The following is a 25,899-nucleotide window of genomic DNA, read 5'->3' as shown; positions in this document are numbered from 1 at the left end:
GAAGAGATTTTAAGAATATATTAACATTATTCGTATAACTTAGCACTATGAGAAACACTTAACAGAATTCGACACTGTTTATAGAACCCAATACTCTGTTAATATTAGCTATCATGAACTAATAAGTACTGATGATGATAGAGGGTAATAATGATAGTGGTCGTTTGGGTGTCTCGTTTTAACTGGTGAGGAGGGTGTGAGCGGCGCGGTGTACTGTATAGCGAGTGAAAGTTGTGTTTGTTAGCGAGGTCTGGGATAAACTGGACCCCTGTTATCATACCTGTTATCATACATAAATAACAGGTATAACTTAACAAAAGACAAATCTTATTTAATTGGTTGATTTAGAACTTTTTATAGAAGCAAACTATCTCCACTAATTATCTCCATTAATAAACTATCTCCACTAACTATCTCCACTAACTATCTCCACTAACTATCTCCATTAAATATCCCCACTACAATTATTACCATGATATAATCTCTCGTCTTCCCTCTCCCACACACACAGGCGCCGTCGACAAATACCGCATCCGTAAGAAATATCCGCTACCCAAGACGATCTGGGACGGTGAAGAGACCATCTACTGTTTCAAGGAGAAATCACGGCTGGCGCTGAAGGAGTGCTACAAACAAAACCGCTACCCAACCCCGGACGAGAAGAGAAATTTGGCTAAACAGACGGGTCTAACCTTAACCCAAGTCTCTAACTGGTTCAAGAATCGTCGACAGAGGGATCGTAATCCAGCACCCAGACCGTGAGTTAATATGTTGGTTTTTTTGTTTGTGTGTGTGTGTGTGGGGGGGGGGGTTGTGTGGGATGGTGGTTGGTTAGGTTATTGTGGGGATAGCGTGTGGGGGACGGGGCTGGCTAGGTTGTGGTGGATAGTGTGTGTGTGTAGGTCGAGGGTTATATCTAGACTTCTCCTAAAACAAATTACAACCTTGATACCAATGCAAAAATGTGGGTTATGACGGCGTGTTGGCCTATAACGAATATATATAGATACATATATAACGAAGTGGGGCTCTAACAGTGTTTGGTCTTGTGATATAACAAAATTATGTCATTGGTTATAATATGAAGAGGTGTGGTGGCAGAGTGGATATACCAACCACCTCCCGTCCTTAAGGTCATTGGTTCGAGCCCAGAATACCCTCAGTTAGGTTAGGTACGGTGTGTGTGTGAGTGTGTGTGTGCCGAGCAGTAAGATGGCGGCGGCCGGTGTCAACACAACAACACGCTCCTCAGAGAAACAAGTGACTGTTCTCTAGCGCATCTCCACTTTCACGTCACTCTATCATTGGCTGACATCGGCTTGGCGACCTGGCCTGACCTAGCGTGACCCCCCACCCTGTCCCCCTCGCGCCCGTACCACAAGGGATGTTGGTAATATCTGAAGAACTATATTGCTCTATTGTTTATATTTCTTCCTATGCAGAGCTGAAACCAGACCTCAAATTTGACCGATGCAAATCTTTCAATTTTTGTGGAGTTTATCCTAAAAAAGTCTATGGGATTTGTACTCCTCATTCCGCAACGCCGTATTTTTTTTTTTTTTTTTTTTTTTTACTTTATCCTCTTCGCCATTGATCAGGGCTTGGGTAGTCGTTCACGTCTCTGTTACGCACTGTCGGTATATACTGGGTATGTACTGTGCTCCTGAATGTATCTGAACCTGCTCCAGTGTTGGTCAAGTCTGGTCTTGAAACAGCTCACACTCGGTGCCGTCACAACACTCTGGCAGATTCTCACTCCGAAACAATTTGCCCTCATGATTTTCTGGACTTGTTGTTTCTTCAACCTTGAGCTGTGACCACCAGCTCCAGGTATAAGCCTAAGTCATATTGGGTTCCGGTATCAATAGAACCCATGATGCAGTGCCAATAGCCGACAGTCTTAATAGGCCCTGGTTCTTATAGGCGACTTAGCTAGTAGATTCCACTCCCAATAGCCGACATATCTTTAAAAAAATCAGGATTAATAGGCTAACCCAACCCAACCCAACCCAACCTGACCTAACCCAACCAACCCAACATAATCCAATATACCTAACCTAACCTAACCTAACCCAACCTGACCTAACCCAACCAACCCAACATAATCCAATATACCTAACCTAACCTAACCTAACCCAACCTGACCTAACCCAACCAACCCAACATAATCCAGCATACCTAACCTAACCCATTATAACCATTATGATTGAGGCTCAGTCCTAATGGGTCCCAATCATAGTACAGTAGTGAGATTGGACTGGCACCAATCACACTGTTGTGGTTGTGCACTTGTCACCTGCTCTCCTGTACACGGTGGGTCAGGATGGGTCACTGGCAGGACACGTCACGCCCCTCTGAGGTCAGCCACCCAGGACAGGTCAGGCATGGGTCAGGTGGTGCCCCTCCTCTCTGACCCACCCCCCCCTCTCACAAACCTAACCTTGACCTAAATTGAACGAACCTAATTTCAAAATAACCTAATTCTAACGTAATCCTAACCTAATCCTAACTTAACATTAGGTTTAGGTGAGTTTTTATATTAAATTGTTTCATAGATTAAGGTTAAGTTAGGTTAGGGTAGGTTAGGTTAGGTTAGGTATAAATTTATAGAAGTAATTTCAGTATTTACCGAGTATGTGAGTCTCATTAAACAGTTTTAATATGAAATAAAAATAACTACATCGTTTTGCTTATGATTTTTAAACCAATTTCTAATTACTCTAAAAAGTAACTCACAATTTATATACAAGAATTATGGGTCAACCCCTCCTCTACCGGGGTCAAGTGAGGTCGAGTAAGGTCATGTGACAATGTGTATATGGTCAGTCCATATCCAAGGTCACCTACAATAATGACCTCGCTCTAACTAAGAGATGTTTTGACCTTGGTGGCGGTTCAGTGAGAAAAGTAATTCCATGACCTGAGTTGACCTATGATTAGGGTCAATCTTGTGTCAACGGAGATAAACATATTAACGAGGCAGTTCTGTCGTGTGCTGTAGTGATAATGATGCTATGATGTATCTCTACTCTTCAACAAATTAGGGTTGTGTGTGTGTGTAATAATACATAATAATAATAATAATAATAATAATTAACGGTTTATTGAAAGAGCTTGGCAGCCAGAAGGCTGAAAATATACAGTTACATATTTGGGGAATGTTTAATTACAAAATATACAAGTAACATAAGTGACACAAATAAGACATATAATAACTAGATGGGGAAAGTCAACCACAGTTCATTTCCAACATAGTGACAGTGTAGGGAGCAGTGTTTACTGAGTGAATACACTGATTTATTACAATATTGATAATTTTACAATGGTTGGGACTGGGCTGTTCTTATAGCGATCAGTTCGTGCACGTATGGGCTGGATGGTGTAGGTGTCGAACAGCAACTCGGACTAGGATCTCAGGTAGTAGGGACATGTCGGGATGGTGGAAGCTTCTACCAAATTTGCAGATGAGGTCGTGGTGATGGTCAGTGAGAGTGAAAGGGTCAGTGTGTTGAGCGCTTCTGATATTTGTGTGTGTGTGTGTGTTCTACATGTGTGTGTGTTCAGTACCATATGTAGTCATTATATGTATGTATGTATGTATGTGAGCGAGCCGGGGTGGTGGGGGGGGCACTATGACCGTGTGAAATCCTGGTGTCAAGTGGTCCCTATAGACTGTGACCTGTAATTGGGACCTGTGACACTAACTTGGGACCTGTGGCTGTGACCTGTGACCTGGGACCTGTGACACTGACCATGGACCTGGGGGTAGTGGATTGGGTTGGGGATGCAGGAGTTGTGTGTGGAGTAAGGGAGGGAAGGAAGCTAAGGGTTGCATCTAATGTGAGACACTCCCTCTCTCTTGGCTGTCAGATCAGGTCAGGTCAACGGAGGTCACCCAACAATAGAGCGACAACCACTCTCGTCTTTCCCTCCTCCCTTAACTACCCTTAGTTTCGGCTCCACTGGGAACTTATTTACTGGAGTTGATGATTTTACCTTAGATGATCTCGATTCCTTAGATGATCTGACCTCCTTAGATGGTCTGAATTCCCCCTTAGATGGTTCGACCCTCCCTTTAGATGGTTTAACTCAGGTACACAGACAGTGAAGCTCCGAGATCCAAAATGTAAACAAACTCTCGTACGCCAAGGATGACGTCACAGTGTTTATGAATGGATCAGCTGATAGTCGACTCCTCAATGAAGACGTCAAGAAGTCCTTTTACACACACACACACACCACACACACACACACACACACACACACACACACACACACACACACACACACACACACACTCAATCAATCTCCTCCCACTCATTGACTCACTCACTTAATTATTGACTCACTCACTTACTTATTGACTCACTTATTTTTATCATGCACTCATACTCGGTTTTAGTAGTGGTAAAGAGGACACAATCCGACAAAAGCTCCCTGGACAAAGCCTACGATAAAAGCCCTCCCGGAAAAAGCCCTCCCCGACAAAGCCCTCCCGGACAAATCCTCCCCCAAGGACAAATAATAACATTTTAGATCATTATTTTCTTATTCTTATTATTTACACTTTATGGACACTTCCTGGGGTGGTTGGGGGTGGTAGTGTAAGGGTAGTAGTTGTGGTAGATGGGCATGGTTGCAGGGGGAGGTTGTTGAGTGTAGTGGTATAGGATTATTGGTGTGTGGTGGTGTGTGGTGAGGGGAGATAGGTGAGGGTAGCTAAGGAAGGGAGGATAGGGGGCAGCATGGGGTACCACCATTAAGGAACAGTATGTCCTGTGGTGAGAGAGGGGGTTGGGGAGGGGGGTCAGAAACAGGAGGGGTTGAAGGAAGGAGGCGTGAGAGGTGGAGAAGAGGGGGGTAACTAGAATGACTCATACTAGTTTTTATGGCAAGATCATTACTATGCGGCAGGGAAGGTCGGTGTGTGTGTGTGTGTGTGTGTGTGTAGAGTTATGTGTGGTTCACGACTCACAACACGTGGTGGTACTTTTATGGTGGTAGTAGTAGTGGTGGTGGTGGTGGTAGTAATTGTGGTTGTTGTGGTTAAAGAAAATGTTATTATGGATGAGACTAGTGGTGGTAGTTGCGGTGTGTTGTGTTGTAGTCGGTAGGTGGTGGTGGTTGTGTGGTGTAGTGGTGTGGTGGTAGTAATTGTGGTTGTTGTTAGAAAATGTTATTATGGATGAGACTAGTGGTGGTAGTTGCGGTGGTGGTGGTGGTGGTTGTAGTGGCGGTAGTGGTGGTGGTGGTTGTAGTTGTAGTGGTTGTGGTAGTAGTTGTAGTGGTGGTAACGTTTGATGCTGGTAGTGATATATTTTACCACGGTTGTTGTTGTTGTTGTTGTTGTTGTTGTTTGTAGATGTTGTAGTAATATATTTTTCATTACATATACACTGTAGATTATCTGTAAATACAAGATGGCCGCCTCTGACCAATAAGAACTGTCCTTTTTGTTGACATTCTTAACGATGAATTTTATTCTCTCTCTCTCTCTGCCTCGTTGTAACCTGCCGCTGTGATTGGTTGACGGGCACTATGTTAACCAATGACAGCTGACTATCTCATTCATGACCGTCCAGGAGGCAATGAATCTGTCAACGGTGGTTCTGTTGGTCCCTCCTCCCTCCTGCTCCACTCCTCCTTCCTCCTCCTCCTCCCAACCTAACCTAACCTAAGCCTTCAGATAGCGTTAGGTGTAATCATCAGGTGACTAAGAGTGTGTGTGTGTGTGTGTGTGTGTGTGTGTGTGTGTGTGTGTGTGTGTGTGTGTGTGTGTAGTTTGAGGTGTACATGTGTGTGTGTGTCAACCTGTCAACACACACACATGCAAACTACCCTGTGCTCCTGCTGTGGGTGTAGAGGGAGGAGGAGGAGAGGAAGGAAGAGAGAGGAGGGGAGAGAAGAAGAGATGACGAAGAGGAGGAGGAGGAGGAGAAGAGAGGAAGAAGAGGAGGAAGGAGAAGAAGAGGAGGAAAGGAAGAAAGATGGCAAGAGAAAGGAGGAGGAGGAGGAAGGAAGAAGGATGAGGAGAAGGAGGAGGAGGAGGAAGAGGGTAAAAAAGAGAAAGGGAGAAGCTAAAGAGAGAAGTTAGAGGAAAGAGAGTGAGAGAAAGAGAGGGAGAAAGAGAAAAGAAAGTAAAGGAAGAATGAGAGAGAGGGAGAGAGAGAGAGAGCTGTCGTCACCCCAACACGAGAGGACCTCCCAGTGTGATGAAGAGAGAGAGAGAGAGAGAGAGAGAGAGAGAGAGAGAGAGGAAGATAACTAAGGGAGATACAGAGAGGAAGAGAGAGAGATAATATATAAAAACACAAGAACAAGGTTGAAGAAAACATAAAGAGTTCACTGTATGTTTTAATGAAGGATAAACCCACAACTTACTGAGTCTCCGCACCTCTCTCTCCTCCTCCTCCTCCTCCTCCTCCTCCTCCTCCTTCTTCTTTCTTCTTCTTCTTCTTCTTCTTCTTCTTCTTCTTCTTCTTTCTTCTCCAGTTAGTTATATTTTTCACACTAATGACCCTTTGACCTTTTGACCTCGAAAACAATACACCTCTAGGAATTGTTATAAGGAATTTGTATACCAAGTTTGACACACACACACACACACACACACTTGACCACCTCGCCGGCGTGATTAAGAATGTTATTGGTTAGGTCAGGTTAGGTCATGCTAGAAGGTTAGGTTAGGTCAGGTTAGGTCATGCTAGGTTAGGTTAGGTTTTAGATTAGGAATAAGTTATAAGTTTATAAAGAAAACAAAGTATTTATTAAAGGTACATTAAAGAAATCATAAGTAGTTTGGAAAAAAGTATTATTATTATTCTGATTAAATTTATGAAAGTTTAGAAAACTATTAATTATTCTGTTATACTGTTATTAAATTAGTTATTAATAAAGGAAAACAATATCGTAGTTGTTATTATTATTCGAGTGAGTTAATATTATAAGGAGAAAATATTGACTCACCACGAGGAAAAATGTAGTTGTAGTTGTTGTTTATGATGAGAGTTGTTAAAAATAGTTGTGGTTGTAGATTGGTTGTTGTGACGTTGTTGTCGGGAAGTTGTTAATTAAAACTACAATTAAGAATATAATTAACTCCTCCTCCTCCTCCTCCTCTTATTACCCTCCCTCCCTCCCCCTCCTCTCTTTCCTTCCTCTCCTTCTTCATCTTACCCTCTCTCCCTCTCTTCCTCCTTTTCTTTCCCTCTCCTTTTACTCCATCATTTCCTCCCTCTTCTTACCCCCCCTTCCTCCTCTACCTCCCAACCCTCCCCCTGCCCCCCCTCCGTTCCTGTCTCATTCCCTCTCCACCTCTCCCTCTCTTCCCCCTCCTCCCTCCTCCCTCCTCTCCCTCCCTCCCCTCTTGTTCTTCCCTCCTTTCCTTCCTTCCTCCTTCCTTCCTTCCTTCCTTCCTTCCCTTCCCTCTTCTTTCCTTTCCTTTCTCTCCTTCCCTTTCCTTCCTCCCTCCCTCCCTTCTCTCCTTTCTCTCCCTCCCTTCCTTCCCTTCCCTCCCTTTTCCTCCCTCCTCCTCCCTCCCTCCTCCCTCCTCCCTCCTCCCCTCCCTCCTCCCTTCCTCCCTCTCTCCCTCCATCTGGTTGTAAGGTCCACTAACACATGTAGTAATTTGCTTTGAGAACAGGGGTGGGTTTGTAGGGTATGTGGGTCCATGTGAGTATGTGCCGGTGGAGTGCGGGTGTATGGGTGATGTGGGTTTGTGTGGGTGTCTACATGATCATGGGTGTAGGCATTGAATGGATCGTGGGCATATAAGGCAAGACATGTATAATATGTGGGTGTGTCAAGAGTGTGGGTGGGTTGAGAACATATTCGTGACGTAATAACCATAACATTCTTTGACCCGACCTCAACAAGGGTCATCATACAGGTGGCTACACACCCACCATGACCTCGAGGTGGCAGGGGGGAGGGGAGAGGGAAAGTGAGGGAAGAGAGAATAATAATAAGGAGGTGAAGGAAGGAGAGGCCAGTAAATGGAGAAATAGGGAAATTTTTAATAACACTTATAAATTTGTAAGAAAGAGAGAGAGAGAGAGAGAGAGAGAGAACTCACTGCACTTGTTTATATAGCGCATACATTATATCATCAACATTCTCTCTCGATCACTGAACACTGGGCAATATCTGACATAAGCTGGGGTGCTAATCTTCATGTGATCCCCTTATATCGCAGTATCTTATATATATACAGTATACAGAAAATAATACCTTGATTATTCTCGATATAAATTAAGTAAATCCAAGTAATTAACCCTCAAAGCCCTGGGGGTAGTATATGTGAGCAATACTTATAAATCACTTGACATAAGTATACTTAGATAAAAGTAGTTATTTTTAGTTCTATCATCCTTAAGTATGCGTAAGTAATAGCCTCGCACCCCATAAGTGTGTGTGTAAGTAATACATCTTAAAACCGGCGGGGATCTTAAGTACACATGGCATATCACTTATAAAGACTGCAAGCGTTAAGTACATGCTGCCTCAAATGATAAGTCGGCTATCACTGTAACAATAAATACTATGATAGCAAGCGGGTGGCCTCAGTGTTATTCCTAGGACGAACAAAGAAACGTAAACACGAGGGCAATTATCTGAAATCATCTTTCTCTAACTAAAATTTGAGATCGATCATATCATTTATTTTTTTATCTTGGTATTAAATGTGTATATTAAGTTCTTTGTAGTTAATGTTTTTTTTTATATTTGTTATTTGATTGTATTGTGGGTGCTTCTGTTTATCCTGGGAGAAATTGTGTTGAGAAGGCGCCTGTAGCCTCTTGGGACCCAGGTTACGACACTCTCGATCACAGTCGCCGAACATATCAAAACATACTGAGGCGAAATACCAGAGTTATCACAGACGGTGAACTGGGCCCTTGATGGTGGCCCGTGATGTACGACCCTCCACCACCACCACCACAACCACTACTACCACCTTTACGACCACTGCCTACACTACCACCACCCCATTTCTACCACTGCCCACCACCACAACCAATACTATTATCATCGCCCCAATACCACCACAACCACCATTACTATCACCGCCCACACCACAGTCACTACTACCACACCATCTGGAAGACTCTAACTATATGGCTGAGGTCTCTGGTTAGTCATTTGCTCTCTGTGTGTGTATACGGACAAAACTCCACCAGACAATTTTTCCACTGGACAAAATCCCCGCCTCCTGGTCACTTCAAACACTCTAGGTGAGGGAGTGATAATATTTGTTTCCTTCCTGTACGAATTTTTAGGGACGGTTACTGACAAACTTCCGCCTTTTCTGACGTAACTGATGAGGTATATTATTTTTCACCTGAGGATGTTAATTGTTATTCTAAATTCTTCTGAACACGATGTCATTTTAGTCAATATTGATTTCTATAGAAAGGAAGAATTATTATTATTATATTTTAGTTCATCAGACGCCTCACGTACACACACCTCCTCCCGCACTTGATAAAACACAAGCGACTCATTATTCCCTCCTTATCTTCACGACTCTTTAAAAATAGCATAGCTCAATAAACAACGACAAAGATCTTCATAAAACTTAACGTTGTGTCGGGCCAGCAACATTTATGAAGGCCGTATTGTATCTGCGGGTTATATTTACACGCGCCGGAGATATTTTCGTGGATTGCTTTTTTTATAAACGACTCAATGTGGACTTAATTATTTCTTGTTGGTTTATAATGAGAGATGCTTTTGTGAATTTTTTTTTAATTATTTACAGTTGTTTGGGTGTTTTTTTTTTATTTACAGTGTTTGGGTGTTTTTTTATTATTATTTCTGTGTATAACATTTACGAGTTGGTATTTTATTTTTGTCTATGAGTTTGTTTATTTTGGTGAGGTTTAAAGCTTCTTGTGAACACAGTTTGAATTACTTTCACGCACATAGTTATTTTTTTTTAGATAGTTTCGTGTATTTGATTTCTGAATGATGGTAATTGTAAGCAAGAATTTTATCAGCTACTGTGCATTTATTTATTCTCAAATCAGATATTTTGGTGTATTTTTTTAACGTCGATGATTAAATAAAAAATATATATCAATGATTGTCTTATGTTTACGCTCAGTCATTCAGTCAGTCATTCAGTCAATAGTCAGTCAGTCGAGTACATAATTAGTGAAATATTGACCTATCTCCTCATAATGTTTGTGTTGAAGCCTTGAGTCGTCGATGGCTTCACTCTACAACATAAACTTGTAATGTGTGGATAGATTAGGTTTGGTTAGGTTAGGTTAGTTAGGTTGGTTAGGACGAAAACTGTGGCCAGTGTATAGGGAAAAGTCCAGTACGTATTAACACCACAATTAACCTGTACGCACGCACACACACACACACACATACACAGCACACACACACACACACACACACACACACACACACACACACACACACCAATATCTTATACCCTGTGTATTTGTTTTTATATTATATGAGATTTTGTTTCTTCTTTTCATAGTTCTAAAATCTGAGCTAGTTGTTGTTGTTGTTGTTGTTGTTGTTTTTGTCGTTGTTTTTCTCCTGTTGTTTTTGACGTTGTTGTTTTTCCTGTTGTCGTTTGTTGTTTATCCTCCCCCTGTTGTTGTTATTGTTGTTTTTGTTGTTGTTTTTACTGTTGTTGTTTCCTCCTCCTGTTGTTGTTATTGTTTTTGTTTCTGTTGTTTTTCCTGTTTTAGTTGTTTGTTGTTTTTTTGCTGTTGTTGTTGTCCTGTTGTTGTTTTTCCTCCCCCTTGTGTTGTTATTTTTGTTTGTTTTTTAGTTTTGTTTTCCTCCTGTTGTTGTTATTGTTGTTGTTTTCCCTCTTACCGTTGTTGTAGTTCTGTTGCTGCCGCTATTGTTATTGTTTTTCCTCCTGTTGCTGTTGTTAATGATCATAACCACAACGATATTATTTACACCTGTTGACGTAAACTACTGTTGTTGTCTTCTGTTTTAGGTGCCTCGACTACCAGGACTATCAGGCACCGTTTTCAAGGTACTTATTACTACAAGAACCGTTTTAAAGGCACGGTACTCATCTACCTGTTGTCTTAATGTACTTACTCTACTCATCTACCTGTTGTCTTAATGTACTTACTTTCCTCATCTACCTGTTGTCTTAATGTACTTACTTTCTTCATCTACCTGTTGTCTTATTGTACTTACTCTTCCTCATCTACCTGTTGTCTTAATGTACTTACTCTACTCATCTACCTGTTGTCTTAATGTACTTACTCTACTCATCTACCTGTTGTCTTATTGTACTTACTTTCCTCATCTACCTGTTGTCTTAATGTACTTACTCTCACCATCTACCTGTTGTCTTATTGTACTTACTTTCCTCATCTACCTGTTGTCTTATTGTACTTACTTTCTCTCATCTACCTGTTGTCTTATGTAACTCTACTCTACTCATCTACCTGTTGTCTTAATGTACTTACTTCTCTTCATCTACCTGTTGTCTTAATGTACTTATCACTCATCTACCTGTTGTCTTAATGTACTTACTCACCATCTACCTGTTGTCTTAATGTATTCCTTTTTCATCTACCTGTTGTCTTAATGTACTTACTCTACATCTACCTGTTGTCTTAATGTACTTACTCTACTCATCTACCTGTTGTCTTAATGTACTTACTCTACTCATCCACCTGTTGTCTTAATGTACTTACTTTCTTCATCTACCTGTTGTCTTAATGTACTTACTCTACTCATCTACCTGTTGCCTTATTGTACCTTACTTTCCTCATCTACCTGTTGTCTTATTGTACTTACTTTCCTCATCTACCTGTTGTCTTATTGTACTTACTTTCTTCCATCTACCTGTTGTCTTAATGCACTTACCTACTCATCTACCTGTTGTCTTAATGCAATTACTTTCTCTCATCAACCGTTGTCTTAATGCAATTTACTCTACTCATCTACCTGTTGTCTTTATTGCATTACTTTCCTCATCTACCTGTTGTCTTATTGTACTTACTTCTTCCCTCATCTACTGTTGCCTTATTGTACTTACTTTCTCATCTACCTGTTGTCTTAATGTACTTACTTTCCTCATCTACCTGTTGTCTTATTGTACTTACTTTCTTCATCTACCTGTTGTCTTAATGTACTTACTGTCCTCATCTACCTGTTGTCTTAATGTACTTATTTTCTCATCCACCTGTTGTCTTAATGTACTTACTCCACCATCTACCTGTTGTCTTAATGTACTTACTTCTCTCATCTACCTGTTGTCTTATTGTACCTACTCTCCTCATCCATTCCTGTTGTCTTATTGTACCTACCTCCACCATCTTACCGTTGTCTTAATGCACTTACTTCCCCATCTCAATTGTTGTCTTAATGTACTTACTCCACTCATCTATTCTGTCTTTCATTGTACTTACTCTCCATCTACCTGTTGTCTTAACGTAATTTACTCCACCATCCACCTGTTGTCTTCATTGCACTTACTCTCCTCATCTAATTCGTTGTCTAATGCACTTACTTCCCCATCCACCTGTTGTCTTAATGTACTCTACTTCCCCATCTACCCTGTTGTCTTAATGTACTTACTCCACTCATCCATCTGTTGTCTTAAGTACCCACCCCATCCACCTGCTGTCCTAACGTACTTACTTCATCCACCTGTGTCTTAATGCACCCTCCACCCATCCACCCGTTGTCTTAATGAACTTACTCCACCATCAATCTGTATCTTAATGCACCCCACTCCATCATCCAATCTGCCATCCTACCGCACTTCACTCCACCATCCGTATCTCAATGCACTTCACTCCATCATCCACCCGTTGTCCTAACGTACCTACTCCACCATCCAATCTGTCGTCCTTAACGTACTTCACTCTCATCCACCTGATCTAAACCCTCCATCACCTGTTGTCTTAATCGCACTTACTCCACCATCTACCTGTTGTCTTAATGTACTTACTCACTATCCACCTGTTGTCCTAATGTACTCTACTCTACCATCTACCCGTTGTCTTAATGTACCTTAATTTCCATCCACCCGTTGTCTTAATGTAATTCCTCTCATCCAATTCTGTCCAAGCACCACCCCACCATCTCAATCAAGCTGGTCTTAATGCACTTACTCACCATCCAACTCGTTGTCTCAATGCACTTACCTCTCCATCCACCTGTTGTCCTAATGCACTTCTTACCCACCATCCACCCTGTTGTCCTAATGCACTCTACTCTCTCCATCTATATTGTCTTAATGTACCTACTTCCCATCTCACCCATCTTAATGCACTTACTTCTCCATCTACCTGTTGTCTTAATGTAATTTACTTCCCCCATCTACCTGTTGTCTTTAATGTAATTTACTTCACCATCTACCTGTTGTCTTAATGTACTTACTTCACTATCTACCTGTTGTCTTTAATTACTTACTCTACTCATCTATCTGTTGTCTTAATGTACTTCATTTCACCATCTACCTGTTGTCTTAATGTACTTACTTTCTTCATCTACCTGTTGTCTTAATGTACTTACTTTCCTCATCTACCTGTTGTCTTAATGTACTTACTGTCCTCATTCACCTGTTGTCTTAATGTACTTACTCCACTATCTACCTGTTGTCTTAATGTACTTACTTCCCTCATCTACCTGTTGTCTTAATGTACTATTTCTACTCATCTACCTGTTGTCTTAATGTACTTACTCTCACTCATCTACCTGTTGTCTTAATGTACTTACTTTCTTCATCTACCTGTTGTCTTAATGTACTTACTGTCCTCATCTACCTGTTGTCTTTGTATTTACTCTACCCATCTACCTGTTGTCTTAATGTACTTACTTTCATCTACCTGTTGTCTTAATGTACTTTACTGTCCCTCATCTACCTGTTGTCTTAATGTACTTACTCTACTCATCTACCTGTTGTCTTAATGTACCATTTCCCATCTACCTGTTGTCTTAATGTACTTACTTTCCTCATCTACCTGTTGTCTTAATGTACTTACTGTCCCTCATCTCACTGTTGTCTTAATGCACTTACTCTACTCATCTACCTGTTGTCTTAATGTACTTACTCTTCTCATCTACCTGTTTGTCTTAATGTACCACTCTACTCATCCACCTGTTGCCTTAATGCACTTACTCCATCACACTACCTGTTGTCTTAATGTACTTACTCTCTTCATCTACCTGTTGTCTTAATGCACTTTACTCTACTCCATCTACCTGTTTTCTTAATGTACTACTCTCTTCATCTACCTGTTGTCTTAATGTACTTACTTTCTCATCTACCTGTTGTCTTAATGTACCTCTTCACCTGTTGTCTTATTGTACTTACTTTCTTCATCTACCTGTTGTCTTAATGTACTTACTTTCTTCATCTACCTGTTGTCTTAATGTACTTACTTTCCTCATCTACCTGTTGTCTTAATGTACTTACTTTCTTCTTCTACCTGTTGTCTTAATGTACTTACTTTCCTCATCTACCTGTTGTCTTAATGTACTTACTCTACTCATCTACCTGTTGTCTTAATGTACTTACTTTCTTCATCTACCTGTTGTCTTAATGTACTTACTTTCTTCATCTACCTGTTGTCTTAATGTACTTACTTTCCTCATCTACCTGTTGTCTTAATGTACTCTCTACCTGTTGTCTTATTGTACTTACTCTACTCATCTACCTGTTGTCTTATTGTACTTACTCTCCTCATCTACCTGTTGTCTTAATGTACTTACTTTCTTCATCTACCTGTTGTCTTAATGTACTTACTCTACTCATCTACCTGTTGTCTTATTGTACTTACTTTCCTCATCTACCTGTTGTCTTAATGTACTTACTCTACTCATCTACCTGTTGTCTTAATGTACTTACTCTCTTCATCTACCTGTTGTCTTAATGTACTTACTTTCCTCATCTACCTGTTGTCTTAATGTACTTACTTTCCTCATCTACCTGTTGTCTTAATGTACTTACTCTACTCATCTACCTGTTGTCTTAATGTACTTACTTTCCACATCTACCTGTTGTCTTATTGTACTTACTTTCCTCATCTACCTGTTGTCTTAATGTACTTACTTTCCACATCTACCTGTTGTCTTAATGTACTTACTTTCCTCATCTACCTGTTGTCTTAATGTACTTACTCTACTCATCTACCTGTTGTCTTATTGTACTTACTTTCTTCATCTACCTGTTGTCTTAATGTACTTACTTTCTTCATCTACCTGTTGTCTTAATGTACTTACTTTCCTCATCTACCTGTTGTCTTAATGTACTTACTTTCTTCATCTACCTGTTGTCTTAATGTACTTACTTTCCTCATCTACCTGTTGTCTTATTGTACTAACTTTCCTCATCTACCTGTTGTCTTAATGTACTTACTCTACTCATCTACCTGTTGTCTTAATGTACTTACTTTCTTCATCTACCTGTTGTCTTAATGTACTTACTTTCCTCATCTACCTGTTGTCTTATTGTACTAACTTTCCTCATTTACCTGTTGTCTTAATGTACTTACTCTACTCATCTACCTGTTGTCTTAATGTACTAACTTTTCCTCATCTACCTGTTAGTTGTCTTAATGTACTCACTTACTCATTCACCTGTTGTCTTTAATGTACTAACTTTCTCATCTACCTGTTGTCTTAATGTACTTACTTTCCTCATCTACCTGTTGTCTTAATGTACTCACTCTACTCATCTACCTGTTGTCTTAATGTACTCACTCTACTCATCTACCTGTTGTCTTAATGTACTAACTTTCCTCATCTACCTGTTGTCTTAATGTACTTACTTTCTTCATCTACCTGTTGTCTTAATGTACTTACTCTACTCATCTACCTGTTGTCTTAATGTACTAACTTTCCTCATCTACCTGTTGTCTTAATGTACTTACTTTCCTCATCTACCTGTTGTCTTAATGTACTCACTCTACTCATCTACCTGTTGTCTTAATGTACTAACTTTCCTCATCTACCTGTTGTCTTAATGTACTAACTTTCCTCATCTACCTGTTATCTTAATGTACTTACTCTACTCATCTACCTGTTGTCTTATTGTACTAACTTTCTTCATCTACCTGTTATCTTAATGTACTTACTTTCCTCATCTACCTGTTGTCTTACTCTACTGTCCTCATCTACCTGTTGTCTTAATGTACTTACTTAAAGGCAGTTCAATATTTTCCGCGATCATATAAGACGAGTCCATGGCATTTTTCCCTATAAGAATGTTGTTGTGTTTGTCTGTCTGTCTGTCTGTATATAAATCATAATATAAACTCAATACCTCATTTACTATCTATTTATTAAGTTAGTGATATTATGGCCTTTTTAAGTTAGCAAAATAGTAAGGATGACTAAGTATAATCGTATAGAAAGCGATCTGTTTTTAGTGCTGGTATAACTTGGGTCAACATAGACAAGTCGCACTGAGGTTTTTTTTTTTTTTTGTTACTCTTGTATATTTTGGATCAGGGAGTACAAGGAAGAGGAGGAGGAGGAAGAGGGAGAATGAGGAGGAGAAGGAGCAGGAGGAGAAGGAGCAGGAGGAGGAGAATGTATTGTATAGATATGAGAAACATACGTGAGGAAATTGACCACAAAAGGTTAAGACAACAAGAGGAGGTTTAATTATTATTATTATTATTATTATTATTATTATTATTATTATACAACATGCTGCATACTAACGGCTACCACAATTACCAACAACTACCACAACTACTACCAACAACTACCACCACAGCTACTACCAACAACCACCACCCCTGACTGGTCCTCTCCTCAAATTGCTCAAGTCTGGATGATTAATTATTGGGACGAAATTTACCAAGTGGTAACTGACGACCTGCGTGGGAACATATTGTGGGGGGGGAGGGAGGGGGGAGATGAGGGGAGAAAGAGGGGGTAAAGGGACAAGAGGAGAGAGGGGTGAGAGAGAGAGGGAGGGAAGAAAGTGAGAGGGAAAGATAGGTTGGGGAGGATGGAGGGAGGAGAACGAGAAGAAGGGTTGTGGAGGGAAGGAATAGGGAGAAGGAGTGAGGGAGGGAGGGAGAGAGGGGGATGGAAGGGTGAATGTTAAAATGAAGATTAATGGGTGTGGAGGGAGAAGGTGTGGCGGGGAATACTAAGGAGGGAGGGAGAGTGAAGGAAGGAGTAATACAATGAAGGAAGGAAGGAGAGAGGGAGGTAGAGGAGATGTCCGCTAGACCTTATACCGTGATGGTCTTCTGAGGGTCAGACACGTCCAAATAGTTACCTTTAGCTTAGTAATAGTCGCTATTGGTAATAGTCGCTAGCGGTAATAGTCGCTAGCGGTAATAGTCGCTAGCGGTAATAGTCGCTAGCGGTAATAGTCGCCAGCAATAATAGTCGGTAGTAGTAATAGTCGCTAGCGGTAATAGACTGCAGCAATAATAGTCGCTAGTAATAATACAGTAGTCGCCAGCAGTAATAATCACAGCAGTAATAGTCGCTAGCGGTAATAGTCGCATGCAGTAATAGTTGTAGCAGTAATAGTCGTAACAGTAATAGTCGCCAGCAATAATAGTTGCCGCCAGTAATAGTCGCCAGTAATAACATTGGCAAGCAGTAATAATCTCTAGTGATAACAGTCGCCAGCATCACCGCCGAGGAGCGCCCGCCCTGGAGGGAGGCGGCCCTGCCAGAACACGAGCCTGATTTATCGAAACTCTGGACAGCATCGCCCTCTCTGGCTTTGTGATATATTGGCAATTACATTATTCTCGGGTTGCAACTGATGGATGTCATCCTTCAACTCCATCCTCTCATTCCTCCTCCCTCTCTCTCTCTCTCTTAAATCGCGGGCTCCTTCCATCCACCTCGGCGGCCATGGTAGAAGACGAGAGAAGATCTGTGCTGAGGGGATAGTGTTTTTTTTTTCGTTTTTGGGATAAATGGAATACTGACTGAACCTTTCTGTAATTTGATCAACCAATAGATAGATAGACAGATAGATAGATAGTTATTAAATAAAATAATCATACAAATTCTCAATGGTACAAGTACAAGTTAAAAAAAATAATAGTAAACAAGAAATCTATTTATCTTAAGAAAATTCAGTTCCAGAACCTTACTGTTAACGATATGAGTGAATAAATTGTTTTTCAGTGAATCTAAGTGGATAATGTTAAGTTGTAACCATTCTTCTTACTACAGAATTTAGTAAAGTGTGACGATGAAACTTGAGACGCCATGAAGAGACAGAAAACGTAATTACAAAAAAATGTGATAATTAAGGATGGACTTAGCTAAATATTCCTCAGGGTAACACTGATTTTTTTTTTTTTTTTTTTTTAATTTTCACGCTGTAAATTTTTGTAGAGTTTTATATTACACTAAGGCTCTACTATGTGTCGGGATTATGTCGTTGGAAAATATAAAAGGAGATGTGATATTTAGGTCTTCATTATGTTTGTTATTTAAGTGAGTTTTGTTCGGGGAAAAATAAAACTTTTTTCCAGTGGATTTATTTTTTATTTTTTTTTTATTTTTTTTAAGTGAGGTAAATAAATTATCGTTGTTCGAAAATAAAAAAATAAAGAATGATTAAGACTGATAATATCTTTCTGAATAGGATTTTTTTTTTTAGCGTTTGAAAATAAAGGAATTTGATTTTTTTTTAAGAAAGACTATGTTTGTAATATAAATTGAAAGAATTATCGTACAACAAAATTTAATGTCGTGATGAATGTTTGACTAGAGCGGGAAAAATTGTACTTTCGGAAATCAATGTTTATACTTCCAACCAGTGACCATCTCCCACAGACATACTGATATCTCCTGTACGATTAATATACAGTAGGTTTCGAATATATCATGACAGCAGTTTTGAACCCCTAAAGTGAATCCGTGACTACGAGTCCCACAGAAATAATGACTCGCGTTTCTCTTACCATTTCAAGCGCTCTCCGGGAAATCTCTGCTTGTGTTGGGTGGGTATCTTATTTGCCCTTCTATCAACACCAGTTCTGAACGACACGGTAACGAGTGCTATAACTTTCAACGCCAAAACAGACCAGTGGTGAGGGACTGTCTGTCGGTGTGAAGTGAGAGAATCTGTCATCAAATCACACTGTCAACACCCACGCACCCATGTCTCTGGCGTAGTTCCTGAGGGAGGGAGGGTGGGTGTTCTTCGGGAGGGAGGGTGTTCTTTTGGAGGGAGGGAGGGTGTTCTTTTGGAGGAGGGAGGAGGTTCTTTTGGAGGTGTTAAGGGATGTTTGAGAGAGAGGTATAAGTCCTCTAGGAGATAGAGATTGGGGCGTCGGGTAGTGGAAGGAGGTTCTATTGATGATGATAATGGTGAGGATGATGGTGGTGATGAGGATGGTGGTGGTGATGATGATGGTGGTGATGATGATGATGGTGAGGATGGTGAGGATGGTGATGATGGTGGTGAGGATGGTGGTGATGATGGTGATGATGGTGATGATGATGGTGGTGATGGTGGTGATGATGATGGTGATGATGATGGTGGTGATGATGGTGATGATGATGGTGATGATGATGGTGGTGATGATGGTGATAGTAGTGGTGGTGGTGGTATCGGTGGACGGATTTTTAACAAGGTCTTATAAATAATGTAAGGGACATCCTCCTTCTCGTCATTCCTATACTTCTTCTCCTCTTCCTCCTTAATCCTACATCTCCCCCCTCCCTTCTTATTCCTCCTTCTCCCCCTCATTACTCCAACTTCTCCCTCTCATCCTTCTTCTCCTCCCCTTACTCTTCTTCCTCCCTCCCCTACCAACCCCCCCCCTCCGTCTTTTCCTCCCCTACTCCACTTCCTGTTTCCTTTTCCCCCTTCTCACTGCTCTTTATCACCGTTTTTATTCTCCCTATCGCTATTCTCCCATCTTCCCCTTGACAGCAAAACAATTCGTCTCACAGCACACAGTGTTTAGTCGTGCATGAGGTTTAGTTATCAACGGTGTTATTTGATGGATGTTTGAGGCTACAGGACCATCCGCCCACCCACCACCACCTCACCCACCCACTCTCGCCTACCCGCCCAGCCCCCCCACCCACACACCCATTCCTACATCTACGATAGTTTATAACCCCTTAATGACACCGCTTACGATATCTTAATCTCTTGTGTGCGATACTTTAATCATTTTCATACGATAGTCTTAAATATTTTACGATAATTTTACCCCTGATTTACAATGGCTAACCCTCCCTCCCTGCATACGATAGCTAAACACATTAACGATATTTCAACTTAGCCTCTACGATAACTCGACTTTACGTTAAATATATCTTGAACAATTATATACGATAGGATGTATTTTTGTACGATAACTTAATCACTTGTGTACGAATAGTAAACTGCCTGAGTACGATAATATTTGCTTATGTCATGTACTTTTGTTTTCCAGATCTGCCTGTTATCTCTCTGTTATGCGGGTTTTTTTTATCTTTATTCCTGTTTTATGTCTCCTCGTCCTCTTTTTACCAGATAAGGCGACTGTTTACAGGATTTTTGTGTGTTTTGTTACGCCCATCAGGATTCCCGCGCTTTTTTTTCATTTATTTTTATTTTGTGAAATTTTTTAGAATTTTTTTCCATCGATAAATGCTATACCATCAATCTTACATTTAGTCATTTATTTATGGAATATAATTGAGGTTAAATAAACGCACATTTTTATTAATTTATTTACAATATCGTGTAACTATTATTAACTTTATAAACTGTTTTAGAAAATATGGTTTATAAATTTCTCCCGTTTTGGCTGGACTGACAATGTTGCCACACCTACCACGAGTCTCTAATAGTCTCTTCTGTGTACTGTTTTGGGGTCAAAGGTTAAGGACTTATGGTCATTGTAATCCATGTTAAAAATATTGTTCAGGTGTTTTTGTGTGTATGTTTGTGCAATGCTTAATGTGTGAAACTAAGCACTGTGTTTGTGTGTTAATTTAATGTGGGTACGTTTATACAGCATCTGCCTGGTACAGGACTGCTTAATCAGGTTACATTATTCGTGAAAACTTTTAATATTTCATATGTCAGTCAAGAATGAAATCATCATCGAGGGAATGATTCCATCAACACCTCTTATAATGGCAGATAATGCAGGAAATTCTAATCTTCTTTGTGTAATTGTTGTTGGTCTGTTGATTGAGCCACGGGACAACACCCTGGCAGTGTTGATTTGTCAATAAGTCTCTCTGCCAACTGTCGTGATCGCTGTTTGCATAGAGGTGTTATTTAGTTTGTGTAAGTTGTTAAGTGTATAAAAGTGCCTTAAGACCTCAGTTGTTGAAACTCTACTTAACTACGTTTGTGCTTCGTTATAATATAATTGCTTTGTTCTCCCCTCACTCAGTTTTTTAAAGCATCATTTCACCATTTACCAGAATGTCATTATTTTTCATTAAGTCATTTCACCTACATTTTCTGAAACAATGTTACAGTAAATGAAACGGGTAAATTGCAGCTAATTCTTCCCTCAAGCGCCTGGCACTCGTTTTTGTCGAGGAGTTTTATGTACAAGGGCGTCCTCCGCCCCGGTACCTTGTTGGGAGTCGTCCGCCGGGCGCAGGGCTCAGGTTACTCTCTTATGACCCGCTGTTACTTTAATTAAAACACTAGTAAGCCGAGCCCTGTCTCCATCCACCCTCGGCTGAGAGAACTCTTGTTTGTGAATTATTGTCATCCCTCCACACTTTTTCTTTATCTTTTTTCTTGGTAGAGATAATGGAACGTTGGGGTCTGGGAGGGGTGGTTGGTATGATTCCTACCTTGAATATTCCTCGTAACAGAAGAGGAAAGGAAAATAAATATATCCAACTGATCGACTTCGGCTGAAACACAAGGATATTATCTAACTAAATATATTAAAATCACACTTGAGATTATATTAACAAGATACGTTCACTTAAGTCACTGGCTGGCTGCTCCTCTCTTGATAGTAATGGAGGTTCGTAAATGCAGCGAATTATGTGATATGTCTAAGTGATCATCTTGACGGAAATTAGTCTTATGTCTGAGACTTATTACGTATTTTTTTATAGGAAATATTACCAGTGTTGCCAAATAAGCGAAGAAAAAGTCATACAAATGTAGCGAAATGCCGAGTCCCTTTAATATAACCAAACTTTTCTGTTTTTAGCGATTTTTAATAAAGGGAATTTAAGGGATTTGTGGATTGATTTCTATAAATTTTGAAGAATAAAATTTAGGTTCTTGATTTTGAATTTTAGCGATATATCTGAGTCGAGTTTAGCGATTTTTAGCCATTGTTTTGAGTTCTTGTCGACGTCCGGATGTTCAGCGTTGGCAACAGTGATTATTATTGATCTGTCATCCGTACTAATGTCTTTAAATTATCATCTTAATATTTTCCGATGTTACTGTAATTGTATATTTTATCTTTACTTTTATTATTTTGTTTATGTTTATACTTTTCCATACCTTTAATTATTACTTTAAACTTACATAATAATTACTTTTTCTCATTTTTGTATAAGAAATATTTTAAATTGAAAAGTGTTTGATGCTTTGTAATGACTGCTCTCTCTCTCTCTCCCTTTCGCTTCCTCCCTACCCCACCTCTTCTCTACCCTCATTCTCCTCCCCACCCTCACCTCCTCAATTCTTACCTTTTCTCCATTCACCTTTTTCCACCTTGCACTTACCCCTTCTTCCTTCCTGTTTTTCCTTCCTTCCTTCCTCACCTCCCTCAATTTAATACCTCACCTTCCCTCAAATAAAACCTTTGAAGGACGCTGCCGGCAACACCACATTGAGCTTTTCAGTCTGGACAACACACTGGTAGGATCTGACAACACTGGCTGATTCTAATACCACAATGGCTTAATCTGACAACACACTGGCTGACTTCTAACAACACAATGGCTTTCAACTGGACAACACACTGGCTGATTCTAACAACACAATGGCTAAATCTGACAACACACTGGCTGATTCCCTGACAACATTAAATTGGCTTAATCTGACAACACACTGGCTGATTCTAACAACACAATGGCCTGACCACAACACACTGGCTGCTTCGACAACACAATGGTTTAATCTGGACAACTCACTGGCTGGATTTCTGACAACAATACAATGGCTTAAATCTACAACACACTGGCTGATTCTGACAACACAATGGCTTAATCTGACAACACACTGGCTGATTCTGACAAATACAATGGCTTAATCTTGACAACAACACACTGGCTGATTCTGAATAGTCAGCTAACTAAACAGATCATTGGCTGCGTCTGTTTCCATCGTAGCCAATTGAGGTCACAAGGACAAAGGGGTTTTAATATGTGTTATGATTAGCAGAAATTCGGATCGTAAAATTGTTTCCTAACTGGTGCTGAGGGGAGAGAGAGGGGGGGGAGGGGAGGGGGGGAATGGAGAGGGAGAGGGGTGAGGGGGGAAGGGGGGGAATGGAGAGGGTGAGGGGGGAAGGGGAAGGGGGGAATGGAGAGGGGTGAGGGGGGAATGGGAGAGGTGGAGGGGGCGGAGAATGGAGAGGGAGAGGGGTGAAGGGGAAGGGGGGAATGAGAGGGTGAGGTGAAGGGAAGGTGAGAATGAAGAGACAAAAGAGAAAGAAAATCAGAAGGAAAAGAGAAAGTGGAGAGAAATAAGACACAAGGAGAACAGGAGTAGAGAGGAAAGGGGAGAGGAAAATGAGAGGAAAGAGAAGAGAGGAGGTGAAAGGGAGAGAGAGGATAAGAGGAGGTTTAGGGAGAGATGAGGAAGGACTAAGTGAAGAAGAGGAAAATAGGGAGGGGAAAACAGAGAGGCCAAACAGAGAGAGAGAGAGAGAGAGAGAGAGAGAGAGAGAGAGAGAGAGAGAGAGAGAGAGAGAGAGGAAAGGGAATATGGAGGATAAGAGGGAGATGAGGTGAGTAGTAGATATGTAGGGGAAAGAGGGAGGCAAGGAGGGTGACGTAGGAGGTGAGGGAGGGAAGTGTCGACATGTGTTATGGTAGGGGTGTAACTCTGAAGCGAGTGAGGTAACATGACGGATAAATCATCAGTAGCACCCCAATCTTCACCCCCACCTCACTCACCCCACCCTCATTCAATTCTTCCTTTCAATTCTCCCCTCACTCACCCCCCACCCTCACCTTTCAATCTCCCCCTTCCTTCTCACCCCCCCTCACTCACCTCCTTCACCCTCCTTCCTTCACCTCCCCATTCAATTCTCCTCACTCACCTCCCTTCCTTCACACCCCTGTCCCTCACTCACCCCCTCCCCTTTCCACCCTCCCCACTCCACCACCACCCTCACTCACCCCCTCTCACTCACCTCCTTTCAACCCTCCCTCACTCAATTCCCCACCCTCACTCACCTCCTCACTCACCCCACCCCTCACTCACCCTCCCCGACTCACCCCCACCCTCACTCACCTCCCTCACTCACCTTCACCCCCTCCCCACTACCCTCCCTACCCTACCACACTGAATACCGAAATACACAAACAACAACAACACAACAAACTCTATATTGTATAAGATAAAAGAGTAAATAGGAATAACTATCTTTATTCTGTTTAGTCATGGTGAAGTAGGGTCTGTGCATTAGTTACGAGGCGTGTCTAGCAGCATCATGCACCCAGACCAACGCACACACACACACACACACACACACAAACCGCCAACACCCCCTCAATTCCTTCTTTCATTCCTCAAGATAGTGCCATACAGAAACTACCACGAACAATGACACCACGAACACCGCGATAGCCCCAGAGACTACAGTGCTAAAGTAATATTTAACCTAAATCTAATCTAACCTAACCTGATGATTAAACACCCTTACTCTGCCTGGGAGGGGGTGAGAGTAGGTTAGCGTTTGGGTGGTTAATCTTAAGGTGAGGTTAGGTTAGGTTAGGTTAGGTTAGTTAGGTTTTCATGGTATTGTGGTAAACATTCTACTTGACCTCAACACCACAAGACCAACATTTAAAAGACGATCACTGAACTTTACTCCCCTTCCCTTTTCCTTTCCCTTTCCCTTTCCCTTCCTCCCTCTTCTCTCTCCCCCTCCACCTATCGTCAGCTTATGTGGCCTAAGTCCCACACACAGGAAATCATGCAAATCCTTTCCAAAACCGCATTACGGGGTTATGAGGAATCCATTTTCTCGAAGATTATATAAGGTTAGGTTGTTAGGGCTAAGTTTAGTTAGTTAGACAGTTATTTAGACGTAAAAGGGGGTTAAATTAGACAGTTATTTAGGACGCAAAGTGAGGTTAAATTAGACAGTTATTTAGGATAGAAAGTAAGCTTAAATTCCAGACAGTTATTAGACAGAGGAGGTTAAATTAGACAGTTATTTAGATAGAAAGGGGGTTAAATTGAGTTATTTAGATAGAAAGAAAGTTAAATTAGATAGTTATTTAGATAGAAACTGAGGTGTTGTACTAGACAGTTATTTATTAAGAAACTGAGGTTAAATTAGACAGTTATTTAGACGTAAAGTGAGGTTAAATTGTACAGTTATTTAGATAGAAAGTGATGTTAAATTAGAGTTATTTAGACAAAGTTGAGGTTAAATTAGACAGTTATTTAGACGTAAAGTGAGGTTAAGTTAGTCACCAAACACGAACCAAAACAGGAGAAATAAGACCTTGATAATATATGTTTAATGCCCATAGATTTATATCAGTCCTCCCCTACCTAAACACCCTAGTATAACCGATTATAATAACCAAGTCTTCTTAACCGGTTATATAGCCTCCACAGAGTATAATAACCAAGCGGCCTCTAGTTGTTATGAGTATTTTATCCACTGAACTGTTAGTGTGGTCCATCGTCCGCCCCATTGCAGTTATCCGTCCATTATTCCTGCAGTTATCTTGGTCCATTATCCCTGTCGGTGGGTGGTAGCGGTGGTAGTGGCACCTTTCCTCTCTGGC

At 40.8% G+C, this 25,899-nt stretch overlaps 1 protein-coding gene across 1 annotated transcript in view; it reads left to right on the top strand.

Annotated features, from left to right (window-relative positions):
• Positions 1 to 25,899, top strand: part of LOC121853610 (homeobox protein SIX3-like) — a 41,948-nt gene that overhangs the window by 6,506 nt on the left and 9,543 nt on the right. Inside the window, exon 2 of the mRNA XM_042347869.1 lies at positions 512 to 758. Coding sequence (XP_042203803.1) covers positions 512 to 758 — 247 coding nt within the window. The remainder of the gene's footprint in view (positions 1 to 511; positions 759 to 25,899) is intronic.

Source organism: Homarus americanus, unplaced genomic scaffold (genome assembly GCF_018991925.1).
Source record: "Homarus americanus isolate GMGI-L3 unplaced genomic scaffold, GMGI_Hamer_2.0 scaffold4896, whole genome shotgun sequence".
Taxonomy (NCBI): Eukaryota; Metazoa; Arthropoda; class Malacostraca; order Decapoda; family Nephropidae; genus Homarus; species Homarus americanus.
Note: the sequence above shows the minus strand (reverse complement) of the source record. Positions and strands in the feature narration are given on the sequence as shown.